At 36.6% G+C, this 16,857-nt stretch overlaps 1 protein-coding gene across 3 annotated transcripts in view; it reads right to left on the reverse strand.

Annotated features, from left to right (window-relative positions):
• Positions 1-16,857, reverse strand: part of TDRD3 (tudor domain containing 3) — a 118,667-nt gene that overhangs the window by 36,583 nt on the left and 65,227 nt on the right. For all 3 annotated transcript variants that reach the window (XM_074912193.1, XM_074912184.1, XM_074912201.1), the window contains 5 exons: positions 13,075-13,146; positions 12,412-12,561; positions 11,605-11,745; positions 7,847-8,003; positions 7,358-7,483 (listed from right to left, as the gene is read on the reverse strand). In XM_074912193.1, the coding sequence (XP_074768294.1) occupies positions 7,358-7,483; positions 7,847-8,003; positions 11,605-11,745; positions 12,412-12,561; positions 13,075-13,146 (646 nt within the window). The remainder of the gene's footprint in view (positions 1-7,357; positions 7,484-7,846; positions 8,004-11,604; positions 11,746-12,411; positions 12,562-13,074; positions 13,147-16,857) is intronic.

Consider the following 16,857-nt stretch of genomic DNA (forward strand, 5'->3'; position numbering starts at 1 on the left):
AAACAATCTCCTTTTATATTCAGTGGAGGCTGTACGATGCTACATATAAATGTAGGAAAACCTGCCTGCCCAGGCCTTCCTTAGTACAGTTATTGTGCAGAAAAATCTATTAACAGACCTTATTCTTGGCTATATAACATTAAATAATTGAGTTGCTTCCAGCAGTCTCCCCAATGTGCCTTTCATTTATGTCCACTACTTCTCTAATACTAAGAGAGAACTACATGTCTCCAACTGCTTCTGTAAAGAAAAGAAGACAGGTCACTGTCACAGACGACTCCCTTCTGAAAGGAACAGAAGGCCCAATATATAGACTGGACTTAGCAAAGTCTGCTGCCTCCCTGGGGCACCTGTTAAAGATGTGAAGAGAAAGCTTCCTACCCTTGATAAAGCCCTCAGATTATTATCCATTATTGATTTTACAGGTAGGCAGCAATGGAGTTGCAACAAGAAGCCCAAGGGCGATCAAGAGAGACTTCAGCGCTTTACGATGACTGGTTAAGGGATCAGGAGCACAAGTAGTGTTCTCCTCTATCCTTCCAGTTTCAGGGAATGATGAGGGAAGAAACAGGAAGAGCCAGAAAATCGGTACCTGGCTTCAAGCCTGGTGTCACTGGCAGATTTGGGTTTTTTGATTGTGGATCAGTTTATATGACATCAGGCCTGCTGGTGACAGGTGGGCTATGCCTGTCTCAAAGCAGGAAAAGGATCTTTGCACAGGGGTTAGCAAAGCTCACTGAAAGAGCTTTAAACGAGATTTACAGGGGGAAAAGTATAAAACCAGGCTCGCTAGAGATAAGCCTGGGGGTGGCACACGAATGTTTGAGGGAAGGTGTGCTAGGAAGGTCCTTCAGTTTGCCATGTCAGCGGTGGTAGTGGATAGAGATCTATGTAGCAGCAAAGACACAAGGGTTATTGATGTGTTAGAAACCATGGAAGTGCCTAGGAATGGTCACATAAGAATTGGGACTTCTCCCCCCAAAAGGTGGCGAGATCAATAGCCCAACTGAAGTGCATCTACAGCAATACATGCAGCATGAGGAACAAACAGGAGCTGGAAGCCATTGTGCCACAGGAAAACTATGACATTGCTGCCCTCAGAGAAACATGGTGAGATGACTTGCACCACTGGAGTGCTGCAATGGATGGCTATAAACTCTTCAGAAGGGACAGGCAAGGTAGGAGAGGTTGGTGGGGTAGCCCTGCCTGTTAAAAAGTGTTTTAATTGTTTTGAGCTTGACGATAGGGTTCAGTGTTTATGGGTAAGAATCAGGGGGAAGGCCAACAAGGCAGATATCATGGTGGAAGTCTGTTACATGTCAGGGAAGGCAGCTGGTCTGCCGATAACCTGATTGAAGAGGAATTTAGCCTTGACAAGATTCCAGTGTACCCTTGAGAAGACGAAGGAGACAGATGAAAGAATGTTGTAAACAAGTCTGAGGAAGTAGCTAACCTGGCTGGTCTGCCTGGAGGCTGGTTGACAGTCCCTTGGGAGGCAGTCCTGAAGGGCAAAAGAGTTCAGGAAAGTTGGACATTCTTCAAGAAGGAAACCTTAAAGGCACAGGAGCATGTCATCCCCCTGTGCCAAAAGATGAGCCAGTGGGGAACAAGACCAGCCTCAATGAACAGAGAGTTTTAGCTGGAACTCAGGAAAAAAAAAAAAAAAAAAAAAAAAGATAATTTATGACCTTTGGAAGAATGGGTAGTCAACTCATGAGGACTACAAACATGCTGTGAGGTTATGCAGGGAGAAAATTAGAATGTCCAAAGCCCAGATAAAACTTAATCTGGCTACTGATGTAAAAGACAATAAAAACTATTTCTATAAATACACTAGCATCAAAAGGAGGGCTGAGGAGAATCTCCATTGTGACAAAGAATGAGGAAAAGGTTGAAGTACTTGCTATTAACAATTGAGACAAAGAAGGTATTCAGGGCAGTTGTTCTGTGCGAACCCCGGCCCCTGGAAGACAGGGACAGAGAGCAGAATGAAGCCCCCATAATCCCAGGGGAAAGGGTTAGTGACCTGCTACACCATTTAGACACACACAAGTTTATGGGGCCAGGTGGGATCCACCCAAGGGTACTGAAGGAGCTAGTGGAAGTGCTCAGCAAGACACTTTCCATCATTTATCAGCAGTCCTGGCAAACTGGGGAGGTCCCAGTTGACTGGAAGTTAGCAAATGTGACACCCATCTATAGGAAGGGCTGAAAGGAGGACCTGGGGACTACATCCCTGTCAGCCAGACTTCAATGTCAGAGAAGGTTAGGAAGCAGATCATCTTGAGAGACAGCACATACAGGACAACCAGATGATCAGGCCCAGTCAGCATGCGTTTATGAAAAGCAGGTCCTGCTTGACAAACCTGATCTCCTTCTACAGCAAGGTGACCCACTTAGTGGATGAGGGAAAGGCTGTGGATGTTGTCTTCCTAGACCTCATTAAAGTCTTTGACACCATTTCCCACAGCATTCTCCTGGAGAAACTGGCTGCTCATGACTTGGATGGGCATATTCTTTGCTGAGTAAAAAACTGGCTCAATGGCGAAGCCCAAAGAATGCTGGTGAATGGAGTTAAATCCTCTTGGCAGCTGGTCACGAGTGGTGTTCCCCAGGGCTCAGTATTGGGGATAGTTCTGTTTAATTTCTTTATTAATGATCTGGATGAGGGGATTGAGATCACCCTCAGTAAGTTTGCAGACAACACCAAGTTGGGGAAGAGTGTTGATCTGCTTAAGGGTAAAATGGGTTTACAGAGGAATCTGGACAGGCTGGATCAATGGCCCGAGGCCAGCTGTATGAGATTCAACAAGGCTGAGTGCCAGGTGTCAACAACCCTATGCAACACTACAGGCCTGGGGAAGAGTGGATGGAAAGCTGCCTGGAGGAAAAGGACGTGGGGCTGTTGGTCAACAGTTGGCTGAATATGAGCCAGTAGTGTGCCCAGGTGGCCGGGAAGGCCAACGGCACCCTGGCTTGTGTCAGAAATAGTTTGGCCAGCAGGACTAGGGAAGTGATCTTAACCCCGTACTGGGCACTGGTGAAGCCACACCTCAAATACTGTGTTCAGTTTTGGGCCCCTCTACAAATAAAGACATTGAGGTGCTGGAACTTGTCCAAAGAAGGGCAACAGACCTGGTGAAGGGTCTAGAGCACAAGTCTTATGCAGAGTGGCTGAGGGAACTAAGATTGTTTAACCGGGTGAAAAGGTGGCTGAGGGCAGAGCTTATCTACAACTACCCGAAAGGAGGTTGTAGTTAGGTGGGCATCAGTCTCTTCTGCCAAGTAATAAATGACAGGATGAGAAGAAACGGCCCCGAGTTGCACCAGGGGAGATGCAGATTAGGTAATAGGAAAAATTTCTTCACCTGGAAGGGCTCTCAAGCACTGGAACAGGCTTGTCCAGGGAAGTGGTGAAGTCACCATCCCTGGAGGTATTTAAAAGATGTGTAGATGTGGTGCTTAGGGACATGGTTTAGTGGTGGACTTGGCAGTGCTAGGTTAAGGTTGCACTCAATGATATTAAAGGTCTTTTCCAACCTAAACAATTCTATGATTCTATGCTAACAACTGACAGTATGGAATGAAATTAAGAAGGTGCTAGTAATATACATCCTGTTTTCTGCAAATACTTGGATGTAGACTTCACGACCAATGAGTTCACAGTGTTAAGTATAATCACTGCAGATACACTATCACTCTGCAAACACTGTTGACATTCATGTCATCTCAGTTTGCATGGAATTTAGGATAACTAATAATTAAGAATTTAAATTAAATTATTGAGAGATATGAGAGTCATTAAGACAGCAGAAAAGTAACACTTCCAAACTTAGCAAAGAAAAAAAAGCACTTTTTAAAGAGACAAAAAGCCTACAATTCAGCATGTGTCTATGTATTTCTTGAAAAATCCATGTGAAGTAGACTCTGCAAGATAAAAATAAAATCTGACATAGAAACAGAGACACAATCATATGGCCAGACACATATTCAGTAAGGAAAATTAAAAAAAAACATAATGAAACTGAGCAACCACTTTAAAGCCCATTGACTTCCAAATAACAGAAAGTACAAGAATATGTATTTTTTTTTTTCAGAAGGAAAAAAGGCAGAAATATTAAACAAAAATACAAAAAGTACTCGGAACACTTTCACTTTCTGAACTCTTCAAAAATGCTAACAAGTTGGGTTTTTTTTCAGAACAGCATGACTAAGGAGTAGTATCCCACATTGCACAGTGATAATTCAGGTAATGTTAAAAAACCCAACACAGTGTTAAAATACACAAAACCAAAAGCCCTGTGTGTCATGTTAGGAAATATGCCAGAACTTTTTGCAGCTGAAGGAGTACAATGCCTTTATAAAGTTTTCATAGAATTATTTTTTACTTTTTATAACATTTGTAGGCTATTTTTATTTAAGAGGGAAAAATACATAAAAGCAAAGTATATTTGTTTTTAAAACACAATATTGAAGATTATAAACTAAAGTATATAAGCTAACATAACCATTTTTTTACTCACATAACACTATGCTTTATTGCACTACAGTATGTTGGCTACATACATGTACTAAACCAAAAGGATCATAAAAGTTCCCCTAAGCAAACACTATCAATCAGTAATACAAATTTTCAAAGAAGCAATTCACTTATTTCACAATTCTTGGTAAATTACTATTACTTACTATAAAATTACTGACAATAAGAAAGGCATAAATCCCACAGGGATTATTTCTATTATTTTTCCCTTAAATGTCTGAGTCACACATGAAAGCCTTCCCTAATCTCTCAATATAAGCACAAAACTTATCCAAAGGAAAATCAATGTTCGCAATGTGAGAGAAATATATTACCATTGTTTTAACTTTTGTTCACTGTAAAAATTTAACTCATCTTTAGTAAGTTCCTAAAGGTTCTCTCTCAAGCATAATTCCCTATATGTACCTAAAATGTGATTATATTCATTACCCGAACATTTTTAAAAAATAGTATCAGCTAATGCAGAATGCTTATGTATCTGAAAGGGTATTTTATTTAAATATTTTAAGTTTCTGACAGATAGAATGAAGACTCATGATATAAATGTTCGATCTACAACTAGTTGCATTTCATAAAGGAAGCCATAAATTTGTGGCAACTCACCATAAACAAACTATAAGCAACATACAGAAGAAAAGGACCTCTATTACTTCTTTGTTCACTTTCTACAAACTGTTTTAGTAAGACCCAGACATAACTAAAACATAAAACAATATTTAGCTATGGAAAATCACTTATTTTGCAGGCCAAGAAAGACTGTTGCCACATAGATACAGCAACAATATAATATTTGCTATCAAAAGAACTGTAAGCAATCACATTTATAAGCAAATGCCTTTCAGTTCATACTTCAACCTTAGCATGTCATAGAAATGTTTAGTGAACTCTAAAATGGCTTACACTGCATCTAATTCTATCAGCAGCAGTAAGAGACCCCTGGGTTTGCTAGCAGGTTCACTAACTCCTGACCCCATCTGTTGAGGTAAGTTTTCTATGACAAAATATATGTCCTTTTTCTTTGCTCCTCTTTCCTCTTTTTTGGATAAAGGCATCCTCTGTACTGATTTTTAGTATTCATTATTCGGAACTAAATTTCTTGACTGCTGTGTTTCCTTCCACCTGAATATACTGACCTTCAGTTGCTACGGGCTGCAACAAAATATTCAACCACATTAATGCAAAATGCTACACTGCTTATGCAAGTAGTAACTATAAATGTGCAGGTTCAAAGCTCTGAAGACTTGTCAAAAATAACTCCTAAAAAACATATGCCATGCATTTAATGGAAAGCAGACAGTCCTAATAATTCTCACAGAAAATGGTGGTTTTGATGTACTGATAGAGTCTACAATGGCTTAATTTTTTCATTTTTAATTCAGTAATAAATCTCAAACACAACTAACCTTAAATTCACTGTCATAGAAAAAAAAAGACAAATATTTACACATTTTTAATACCTATAAGCTACAAACAGAAATAATACATTCAACAAAAGATCCCTCACTCAACTAACTAGAGCAATGGGGATATTCTACTTGTATTTCTGATGCAGGTGCCTACTGACATTACAGCCATTCGTATCTTTCCCAATAGAGCAACCTGTTTACTTTCATTTACTACAAGCTTATTTTCCACTTTTTCCATGTTGACTTTTTTTTTTAATTATTTATTTTTAAATCCAGTGAAAATACACAAAGCAGGAGTCCATTATTAACAGTTGACAAAGACTATTTTGGAATTTAGGTTAAGAAAAATAATTACATAAAAATGCAGTCATTCTTTCAAAAACTCCTAAGTATCAAAACAGTTCATATAAACTAGTATGATCTTTTTTTCTCCCTTTATGAAAAGTGTCGTTTTACAGGGAGAAAAAAAATTACAACTTCATCACAAAACCTTCATGTTAAATCATGGAAGCAGGTATTTTCATTTCATGTCAACCACTGAAACACATCCAAGGCCACACCCAAAAGAAAAAACTATCTCCATTTATTGCTCAGTTTACCACCAGTTTTACTTTAATGTTACACCAACCTCTAGAGACCTCAGGATGTATGAAGTTTGCTCTTTTTAGTTTTAATGCATCTGCCTCAAAGTTTCCAAAGTATTGAATGATTTAGACCTCAACAGACATCCTAGTACATAGACTATATTTTCGTATGGCTTCTTAAGAAAGAGAAGTAACTAAAAGGACATTAAAGAAAAACCCCAGCTGTTTTGCATTAAATCTGAGGGGTTATTTGTCTTCCCTCTTTCTAAAATCATACCTTTTCCTCAGTCCTTATAGTTATTGAACAGGAAAACCAGGAGAAATAGTTAATGTTTTACTGCAGCCAAAAAGATTGTTTTTTTGTGCCCTCCAGAGAGAGGAAATACATAAACAATTAAGCTTACCACTATTACAAAACTCTTTAACTGGGCAGCATGCAAAACATGCTGTTTATAAACTGAGGAAGGAGGACTGCAGTTATGGCTTTTTTCTTTATTTACTTCTGAACAACATGGAAATCCATTAAAGCCGTGAGAGCCTTTATCAAATTACATTAACAAACTGGGATTTATGTCACCTTATTTCAAAATCACTGAAAAAACACTCTAAGCTCTTCTACAATCAAGACAGAAATAGAAACAACCTTAGTGCCATTTATTGGTCCTTTCTTCAAAGGTAAGGAATAGCTCTCTAGCACTCCTCGGTTTTTTGATGTCTGACTGTGGAGGAAGTTCTAGGATCCACCTTTTAGATCAAAAACTTAGGGAAAAGAATTCCACCAACACTGTCCAATATTGGTTTCAGATACATGAACTTCAATAACTTACCCTCTACTGTTAGAGTACCCATTTTCGATTCCAAGAAATCAAAGAGTGTGCTTGGTGCAGATGGTCTGGTGTTTCCTAGCTCTTCTTCATCTTCAGGTCTTATTCGGCCTCGGCCCTTGCCTTTACCTGCAAGCATCAGAAGTTATTTGTGAGCAGGAAATAAATAAGAAAAAAGTGTACACATTTTAAAATGTTATTCATAAAATGTTTGTATTTTCTACCTTTAAAAAATTCTGTTGTGGACAAAACAGATACAGGTATTTTCCATTTAAGGATATTCAAATGTGTGACTTCACATTGAAAAATTTGGACAAGAATACAATACACAGATGCCTTTTCTAAGTATTTGCTTTCAGGTTTGCAATGCATTCTAACTTACAGAAAAGAAAACATGAAGATACACCCTTCTGGAACTACATTAGTAATCCACCATACACAAACTCCTTTACTTGTAAACACTGTTTTAAAGCATTTCTTTGAAAGTTTTACCTCTAGGTGGTGGTCCCTGAATGGGTTTCTGTTTACTGCTGTTCAGAAGAAAATTTAATGCCGCCTCTAGGCTGTTACTGTTATCCATAAGTGCCTGTCTTGCTGCTTCTTTGCTGAAACCCATCTCTGTTATGTGCTTTAGAGCCTTTTCATCAACCTGAAATAATAAGGTACACACAGAAGTAATCATAAGATATAACAGACACTCTATAAAAACACAGATTTTACTTTAATTTTTCATTAATTTTTAATTTAAACAGTATGTCTCACATATTTCAGGTTTATATAAAATCTTCACATTCACTCTCTTAGGTCCAAACAATCATTTAGTAGAGGATTTTTAAAATATTATTATGATGATGATGATTTTTAACTCATTAGTTTTCAGTCCTAATATGATGTGGTTTCAAGCAAAAATTCCCCTAGTGTACCTCTTCCTTTGCTGTACACTGGAATAGTATGACAGACTGTAATATACTTTCTCTGAGATGAAAACTAAAAAGAATCTCTCAAAGTAATACTGGTACAAACATTAGCCCTTTGTTCATGTTTGAACCTTTTCATAACTTTTACAGAAAGTACAAAAAACAGCTATATACTCCTTAAAACATGTAGAAAATGGAATCGCTAAAGGTTCTGTAGAAGAAAGCAAAGAAATACAAACAATTTTCTTCTGCAGAAATACAGGCTCTCTTATGCTAAACTGTATAGAGCATGATGACAAAAAGGCAAAGCAGGAATCACAGAGCGTTAATTACAGAAAATAACCTTTCAGCTGCACGGTGCTTTAAAGCTCAAGTGAGAACTGCCTGTTCCGGTGCTGACAGACCTACATGCACTAAACATGAAATGGGACTAGGCCCTCTGTCCTTCCTCATCCCGTACCCAGCCAAAACGGTGACAGTTATCCATCTACCGTAACAACTGTAACCAAATACATTCTTAAATGGATGGAGTCCCATAAACATAACAATTTGTCTACAGGTTCCAAAATAGCCATATTGTGACCCTCCAAAAAAACCCTCCCAAACCCAGCAGAATCTAACGTCTAAAGATACACAACCCATTCTTTCTGCCACCATTTGAAATAACACAAATTTTTATTGCTAGGATGATTTAAATTACAACTGTAGGAGAGTCGTATGACAAATGACAACTCTTCCTCTCCCCAATTTTTCACAGTCTTATGATGCAATTTCTCCAATCCTCATTTCTCCTCATGTTTTAATACATTCACTTTTTGTCTCAATTCTAGCTACGGACTGTGCTCTGGGACACTCTGAGCAGGTGTCATAAAGGACAAAAAGGATGTTTTTGGCTACAACTCTGACATGCTCAGCTTTCATGTAGTCTTCTTCATTCCCAAATTCAACAGTACTCTTAGTTTAACTGTCCAAAGACTAAGTAAAGGAACAGCAATTTAAAAGGTCTTTGAAGACCAATGGGGCAGAAACATGATCTCAGTGTCTACAAAGTATCACCATCCCACTTGAGTTTGACTTCAAGTTGCCTAAATAGTGTCTTATTTTTAATGACAGAATGTAATAGTTCTTCCTGTGGACCATTCTCCTAGATTCTTCTGCATGGCAACAAGTGTCCAACAGAGAGATGTAGTTCCTCAGAAAATCTGCTCCACTCTTCTCCCCTTCATAGGTAGCTAGCTGGTTTGGATGAGAACAGCACTTCTACCCATTACTGCTGCATCACCTCCTTTCAATGGTGGAAATCCTGGGCACGACAGCTACATTCAAAAACCAGTTGGAAATTAAGACTCATATATACAGTACCTGCACTCTCAGCTATGGATTAAAAAAAAAAAAAAAAAATCAGTCATAATTTGAGACCCAAGGGAATGGCAATTTCCCAGACACAAAGACTGTTTGAGAAAGGAGATAGTATCTGAAGTATCACTGGATGTCAAAACCTCTTCCTTCAATTCACGTACACAGCACAAATCTTGCTTCTCCTATACAAAACTGGAAAGATGAAGAAAACTGTAGGACATATACTACAAGGACTGTTAAAAGAGGAGGATGATTGAACTCCGCAATCTACTGTCTGTCTATGAATAAACAAGAAAAAAGTACTTCTTAGTTTCTTGTTTTGTAGGTAAAGTATCAGTGCTTCAGGTTTCTCAGAAGGTAACACACCAGATGGATTAAAAACACTTAACCATTTCTAAATATACACACAAACCAATAATATATATGAACTATCAGACCTCCTTGGTATCACAATTCTAAAACAACAAAAAAAATTATTATCCATTGCTTTAAGATCTAAAAATCATTATTTATAACCAAAGAAGACTTTCTATATAGGCTTAGTGGGTTCATATTTACTTCTTCTAAACAGCACCTAGATAAGTTAAATGACATAATACTAAGTTTTTCTAAGTTGGAAGTACTGCCATTTTACAGTGCAATGCAAGATAAATTTCTTGCAGTTCATAGCAAAACCAGAAAACACAATACTTCAAACAATTATCCAATTTAAATTTTCTGTGGTTTGTTTTTTGTTTTTTTTTTCTGGTTGGGGTTTTCAACTGTTTAAGCCTATTTAGGTCAAGACAGCTGTCAAGAATCACAAGGTGTACCACTGGTGCTACGATCAGCAGAGGGGTGATTAAATGACCTCTTGAGGTCCTTTCAACCTGTGTTTCTACAATTCTGTGTTGACATTTCTGAGCACAGTGCTGAAGGCAGCATTGCTGGAGGCTCTCCTTGCTGAGAGATGACGACTACACAAACAAAACACACTACACAAACAAAATTGTAACAGGCAGTTACTGTTCCTAAATGTCTTTTCTTCTCATTGTTAAATCTTTGGTAAAAAGGTGGGAAAACTTCAATAATAAATAAGTGATATTAATAATCAATATTTTAATACTTTAATTTATGACGTTACTACATTGTTGTGATGCCTTTTTCAGTCTTTCATCACTCAATTCAGAATTGTTAATTGTTATTGCATACTTGGCAATTCCTCTCTGGAGATTTTCTTGATAACAAAATACTTCCTCTATCATTAACTTTTAGATTGCTAAAGTAATCAAAACAAAACTTCAATCACTGCTTATCTTATACCCACTTAATTCAGTGGAGCGATCCCGAAGAACACTTCTCAGTAGCTATAAAGTGACAAAATACATCGGAAGGTGATGTTTTGGATTAAGGGGAACAGTTCAGCTTCTCCAACGGTAATCCACCTTACTCAAAAGGAAACATTACTCATGACCACGTAAGTGTGACATTCCCACGTCACAACAAAAGTGTTTCTACTACTATTTTAAACAACAGAGTACCACTTAGTTTTCGCATTGTCAGAGAAACGGTTTAGAACAGATTCTTAAAATAAATATTAATTCAAAAGAAAAGCTACATTAAAGTATTATTTTATGTGTTGAAATCGAAGGAGAAAAGTCTTCCTGCCTAAAATGAATTAATAAATGTTAACATGAAAAAGTGTTAAGCTTATTTAAACAAGAAAATAAAAAGATACTATAACATACACTTTTGTGAGGACTTGGTTTTAAATTATACTGAATAAAACAACACTGAATTTTTATTTTTTTTTTCCAAAAATCATGTTGAAACTCATAACTATCTCAGTAAGGTACAAAAGCACCCTAAGTATTCTAAACAGACTGCAAAATAAATTGAAGGGGAAGTCCTTAATCCTCAGAGTCTTCCAATTTTAATTTGGCTTTGGGTTTTAATAGTACACATTTAAGTTTCTGCTTAAGTCTTCTACCTTACCAGTTCTCGGTAGACACCTTCATTCTTTCCCTCAGGTTTTGTTATCTTCTCTTTCTGAAAGAGTTCCCTGTTTCGATTCCCTCCAGCACTCACATTGAGATTACTTCTGCTACTACCACCACCTCCTCCAAAGGTCTTGGTCTTCGGATAAGCACAAAAAATAACATTTCAGTCAACAGAACTTACAAAATATGCCTTAATATTTAGCTAGTAGAAGAAGTGCAGTAAATTTGATATAGTTTATGATTATGCTTCGAATCAACAAAAAGAAAAAGCACTAATTTACACACACAAAAAAAATTTTAGGGTAGGGGTTTTTTTCCTCCTATGCCCAAATGAGGCTGTAAAAAGGGTCTATCATTCTAGTTTTTATGACTTACCGAGCAAATTTGAAAAATAAACTAAAAGGAAAACCAAGGGAAGACATAAAAACATGACACATTAGAACTAACCTTCCTAGCTATTCTTTCAGACGGGAAATTGTGGGCTTTTGAGAATTGAAAAAAGCAGATGAAAACCAAGAACCTGTATTTATTACTTAAATCTCATTAACTAAATTGTAAAAAACCCATTTTTTAATAGCAGTATCAAATCAAAATCATATCTACAATAAAATACCTTATTTATTAGCTCTACTGAAATAAGAACACACCCATCAATCCAAAAGGACTCTATTTTTGATTCATCTTTTTAAAGATACACGAGTAGAATTACAAGCAAGCGAACATCAGAAAGCATTTGTCATTTAAGAGAGAAATACTTAACAAGACCACAGTAAGTACAATGACTCAACACATGCATTCTAACCTCCTTGCTCTTTGCTACTTCTGCGATAGCAGCTGTTCTCTGCTTTTCAAATTCATCATTGTCCACAACAGTTTTTACAGTATTCGTCATTTGCAGAGTCTTTCTGCGATCAAGCTCTCTGCTATCCACTTGCACATGAGATGCACATTTCTGAAAATACAAAAGAAAGTTTTAATTAACTTTTCTGTCTAGTCTCACCCGTAAAAAACAGAGTATTATTCCCTTAGAGTAGCACAACTTACATAAAGAATGTGATCATAAAAATGTACACCTAGGACATCTAGATGACTTTGCCAAAAGCACACTCTTCTGGTCCACTAGAAAGGCCAAATCCAATGACTTCTACATTTTAAGGTTAGTTCATGATGTAGCTAGTACGATTCTTGTAAACACCTCTGGCTTTTAAGAAGTAACTACGACTGGAGGAATCAAAGGCTCCACATACTAAATAAAATTTCAAACTTAAAGTTGAGAGGAAAAATGTTTAATTGGCACAACAAAGTGACAGGATCCACAAATTTTGTTCTAAAACAGGCACATTTTTTAGATCCAACTCATACTGATCCAATGTTTTCATAGCCTTTATCTAACTGGAACCAGGTCCTGTAGATACCATGATACAGGGTTTTTCTTTACAAAATGACAACGACAAGTACACTATACCTGCCCAAAAGGTACAAAAGGGGGAGGGCCACCTTCCGTTCCAATGTTACTCCTATTGTGTTTTGCTAAACTCTGTAAAATAAATTTGTTGATTAATAAATAGCAAACAGAAAACATTATATATTAAATGTCTCTATTTCAGAAAGTACATGAAATTTGCAAGATTAACATTTTAAGCATAAAAAATAATTCTATACTTAAAATTGTGGGGCACAACTTAAGGAGAAGGTTGGATGAGGGGCAGGATGATGACAAGAATTATGAAAATTTGCAAAATCATGAAGGCAACATATACAGCATGTGCAGAAAATTCAGTTATATACCAGAACATAACAAAGCAGCACACAGATAAGCAGCAGATGTTTCTTTACATAGCACCTGGTGAACTTACTGCCACTAGAGGTTGTAACAGCATACAGTTTCAGAATGTTTAAAAAGGGATCAGAACTCAGCCTAGAGAAGGTAAGGTCAGGGGATCTTATCAGTGTATACAAGTGCCTGAAGGGAGACTGTAAAGAAGATGGAGCCAGGCTCTTTTCAGTGGAGCCCAGTGACAGAAGCAGCAGCAATGGGCACAAACTGAAACACAGGAGGTTCCCTCTGAACATCAGGAAATACTTTTTTTACCATGAGGGTGATCAAGCACTACCATAGGTTGCCCAGGGAGGTTGTGGACTCTCCATCCTTGGAAATATTCAAAAGCTGTCTGAACACGGTTCTGGACAACTGCCTCTAGCTGGTCCTGCTGGAGCAGGGGGGCTGGACCAAATGACCTCCAGAAGTCCAACCTCAACCATTCTGCGAAATTCATGAACCCATGAATAATCAAATACTGAAAGAACTAGTTAGGACTGCATCCCCTGGTAAACATAATACAGCAATTCTGGATGCCAAGGCTGTTCAAGAGCTCAGGTTGTGTGCTCTCCCTAAAAAACATCTTTTTTTGCTACTGTTGGAAACAAAATACTGTGCAACTAGGAAATTTCCCCTATGGCCTTATGAAAAGTACAGTACGTATAATAAATTGATCAGAAGATCTTTGGATCGCAAAGACCACAACAAGCAGCACAATAATTACTGATTATTCAGTATCTATTGAAGTGCTCTAAACTCTTAGTCACAATCAGGCAATCAGAGACCTAGACTTGAAAACAAAGCATTCCCAAATAATACAAATTACTAGTCCCCAACAATAGCAAAAAGATGAATTTGTAAACCACCGCATTAAAATATCTGTTCATAGTTGATACACTTTTTCTCCTTCTTTACAAATTGTGACAATAGCAGAAACCTGCAAAAGAATCAAATTCATTGGAATCAACATTTGGTTATGTGTCAATTATTTTATATTACACAAAAATATTTGGTTTCAGAAGTAGAAAAAGAACAGGTCCTTAATGCTGTTTAAATGCTTCAAAATTGCATTTCCTAAAATGCATGTTTTATCATCTTCATTTCTTATTGTCCTTTTTTCCCACTGGAACAGTCATGCATGATTACATACATCATTTACTACTCCCCATTGGCACAGGAAGTTTTAATTACTTAAGGCTGCGTATGACATTTACCTATATACTTATTACCCTAGTATAAAACTGATCTAATTCCATCATGTGAGAACTGTAGTATAAATGTGAATATGCTTTAAGTCATTATACTGTCAAAGAATTTCTTAAAATAAGTAAATTAATTTGGCTAACTAATAGCAAAATCCAAACTTTGGTCCACTCTTTTCAAGTTAACTACTTTTATTCAGGAACCAAAGATCATTTTCTGACTCTTTTACGGTTATTAATTCCTTTCAAGGATGAAAAAAAAAGAAAACAAAACCCAAAAATCTTTTTCCTCATGCCTTGGAGCCAAAAACAATGATATTCAATAAATTATTCAAAACAAAGCACTTAGAAGTGCAAAAATCATACAATTTTTCTGCTGTAGCTTCAACCTGTTCACTTGAAGTGCTGCCTTAGAATTAGAAGCTAACCAAGTGCTGATCATTGTAGCACACTCATACCTTCCCATATCTATTAACTGAAGCAGCACAGTACAACAGTGATTTCACAGCCAAACCGCTTCGCTTCCCCAGGGTAGGCACTCTAGGTCCAATAAATCCTACACTTTTTTCTTTTTTTTTTTTTTTTTTATCTAGAGAAATGCAGGCAGTTCTGGAATCAACTGAATTAAACTGTAATAAAAATATTTATGGGATAGCTTAAGGATTCAAGCATTAGGTCACAGTTAATTCCTTGTGTCCTATAATCAGGAAGAACATGCTTAAGTTTAAGGTCACACTTTTTTTTTTTTTCCCCCCAAATCAGAATTAAGGAAACACCTAAAAAGATGACTCTTCCAAACTACTGCTCAAACATGTAATTTGACAAACAGCCAAAAAGCACTGAGGAATTGACTGCATATTTACTAACATTTAGCTACACAGATTTTGAATCTAACAATGTATTGCATAAAATTGTTATCCAGAATAAAAGACCTCTGCCTAACAGTAAATAACAGTCTTCACGATTTCTTCTCAGGTAGCATTGAGAGGTAAGAGCAACTGCTTTGGAAATTAAATTTCACTTTGCACCAAATAAAAAGCAAACACGCAACAAGAACAGTACTTTTTAACTTAAAATTAAATTTGCTCGTAGCACGGCAGTAAATATAATTTATAATAAACTTTGTTACATATATATTTAGTATGCTGCTTCTACCGTTTTCTGCTATATTTGGATTGTGACATTAAAAAAAATATTTCATAGGGAAGCTCTTAAGGAACAAGGTTTACAATATGAGACTAAACTCCTAAATATTATATACTATTATACCCTCACACTTCTAATACAAGTCTTGAAGTATACCTAAAACTATTCCCTTTTTCCATTGGTAAGCTCATTTAGCCCCACCTTCACCAAAATAAAAAAATCATTAAGCATACTAGAGAACTTTACTTTCAGATTATCCATAATGTGACAGATTCTACGTTTTAAAAATATAAGAGCCTACCAAGTCTCACCAATCACCTCAGCAAAATTTGCTTGAGTCTTCACTTACATATCGTCTGATATTTTGATTAATAGCAATACAAAGTACTCTTTCTTCAGAAGAGGGGTACCTGCAATATCTCGCTAATACTGATCCCCACTAACTGAAACACCAGTTGCCACCGAACACCAGGAACACTATGAAGCAGTAATTATTTGGAACTGTATTCTCACATAAAGCAGTCCATAACACATTACATTTCCAAATAGTCTATAAAAAGGATCACACAGTATCATTCTCATTTACTGCTTTACTTATTTATTGACTGTCACTTAAACAGTGACCAAAAAAAAAGTGAAACTTCTAAGTAAGAACTAACCTTATGATAAAATCGAATGCTACAAGGAATATTACATTTATTCTACACGGAATGTGATACTGCATTCATTCCACATATACAATATTTCTAGTAAGAGTCTTTCATTACCGAAACATGATTCCTCCTGAAAGCAATTTCAAACATCATTCTGAATGCAACAAAATGGTAATGCAACTACACAACTAGAAGCTGACAGGAAGGTGAAAGGACAATAATTTAAGATTAGACAAACAACTTCAGAAATAAAGTTTTGTAATATTATTTGACTTAATACCACTAACTTTTTTAATAAATAGAAAATAAACTTGTTTCATCATTTACACAAGAAGCCAAATTCAGACTTCTCAAACATTGTAGTGGAAAAAAAAACCTGGCTTGAAAACAAATAATTTGAAATAGTCACACAAATACAAGTTTTCTGT

The sequence above is a fragment of the Athene noctua genome, chromosome 1 (assembly GCF_965140245.1).
Source record: "Athene noctua chromosome 1, bAthNoc1.hap1.1, whole genome shotgun sequence".
In the NCBI taxonomy this organism is placed as follows: Eukaryota; Metazoa; Chordata; class Aves; order Strigiformes; family Strigidae; genus Athene; species Athene noctua.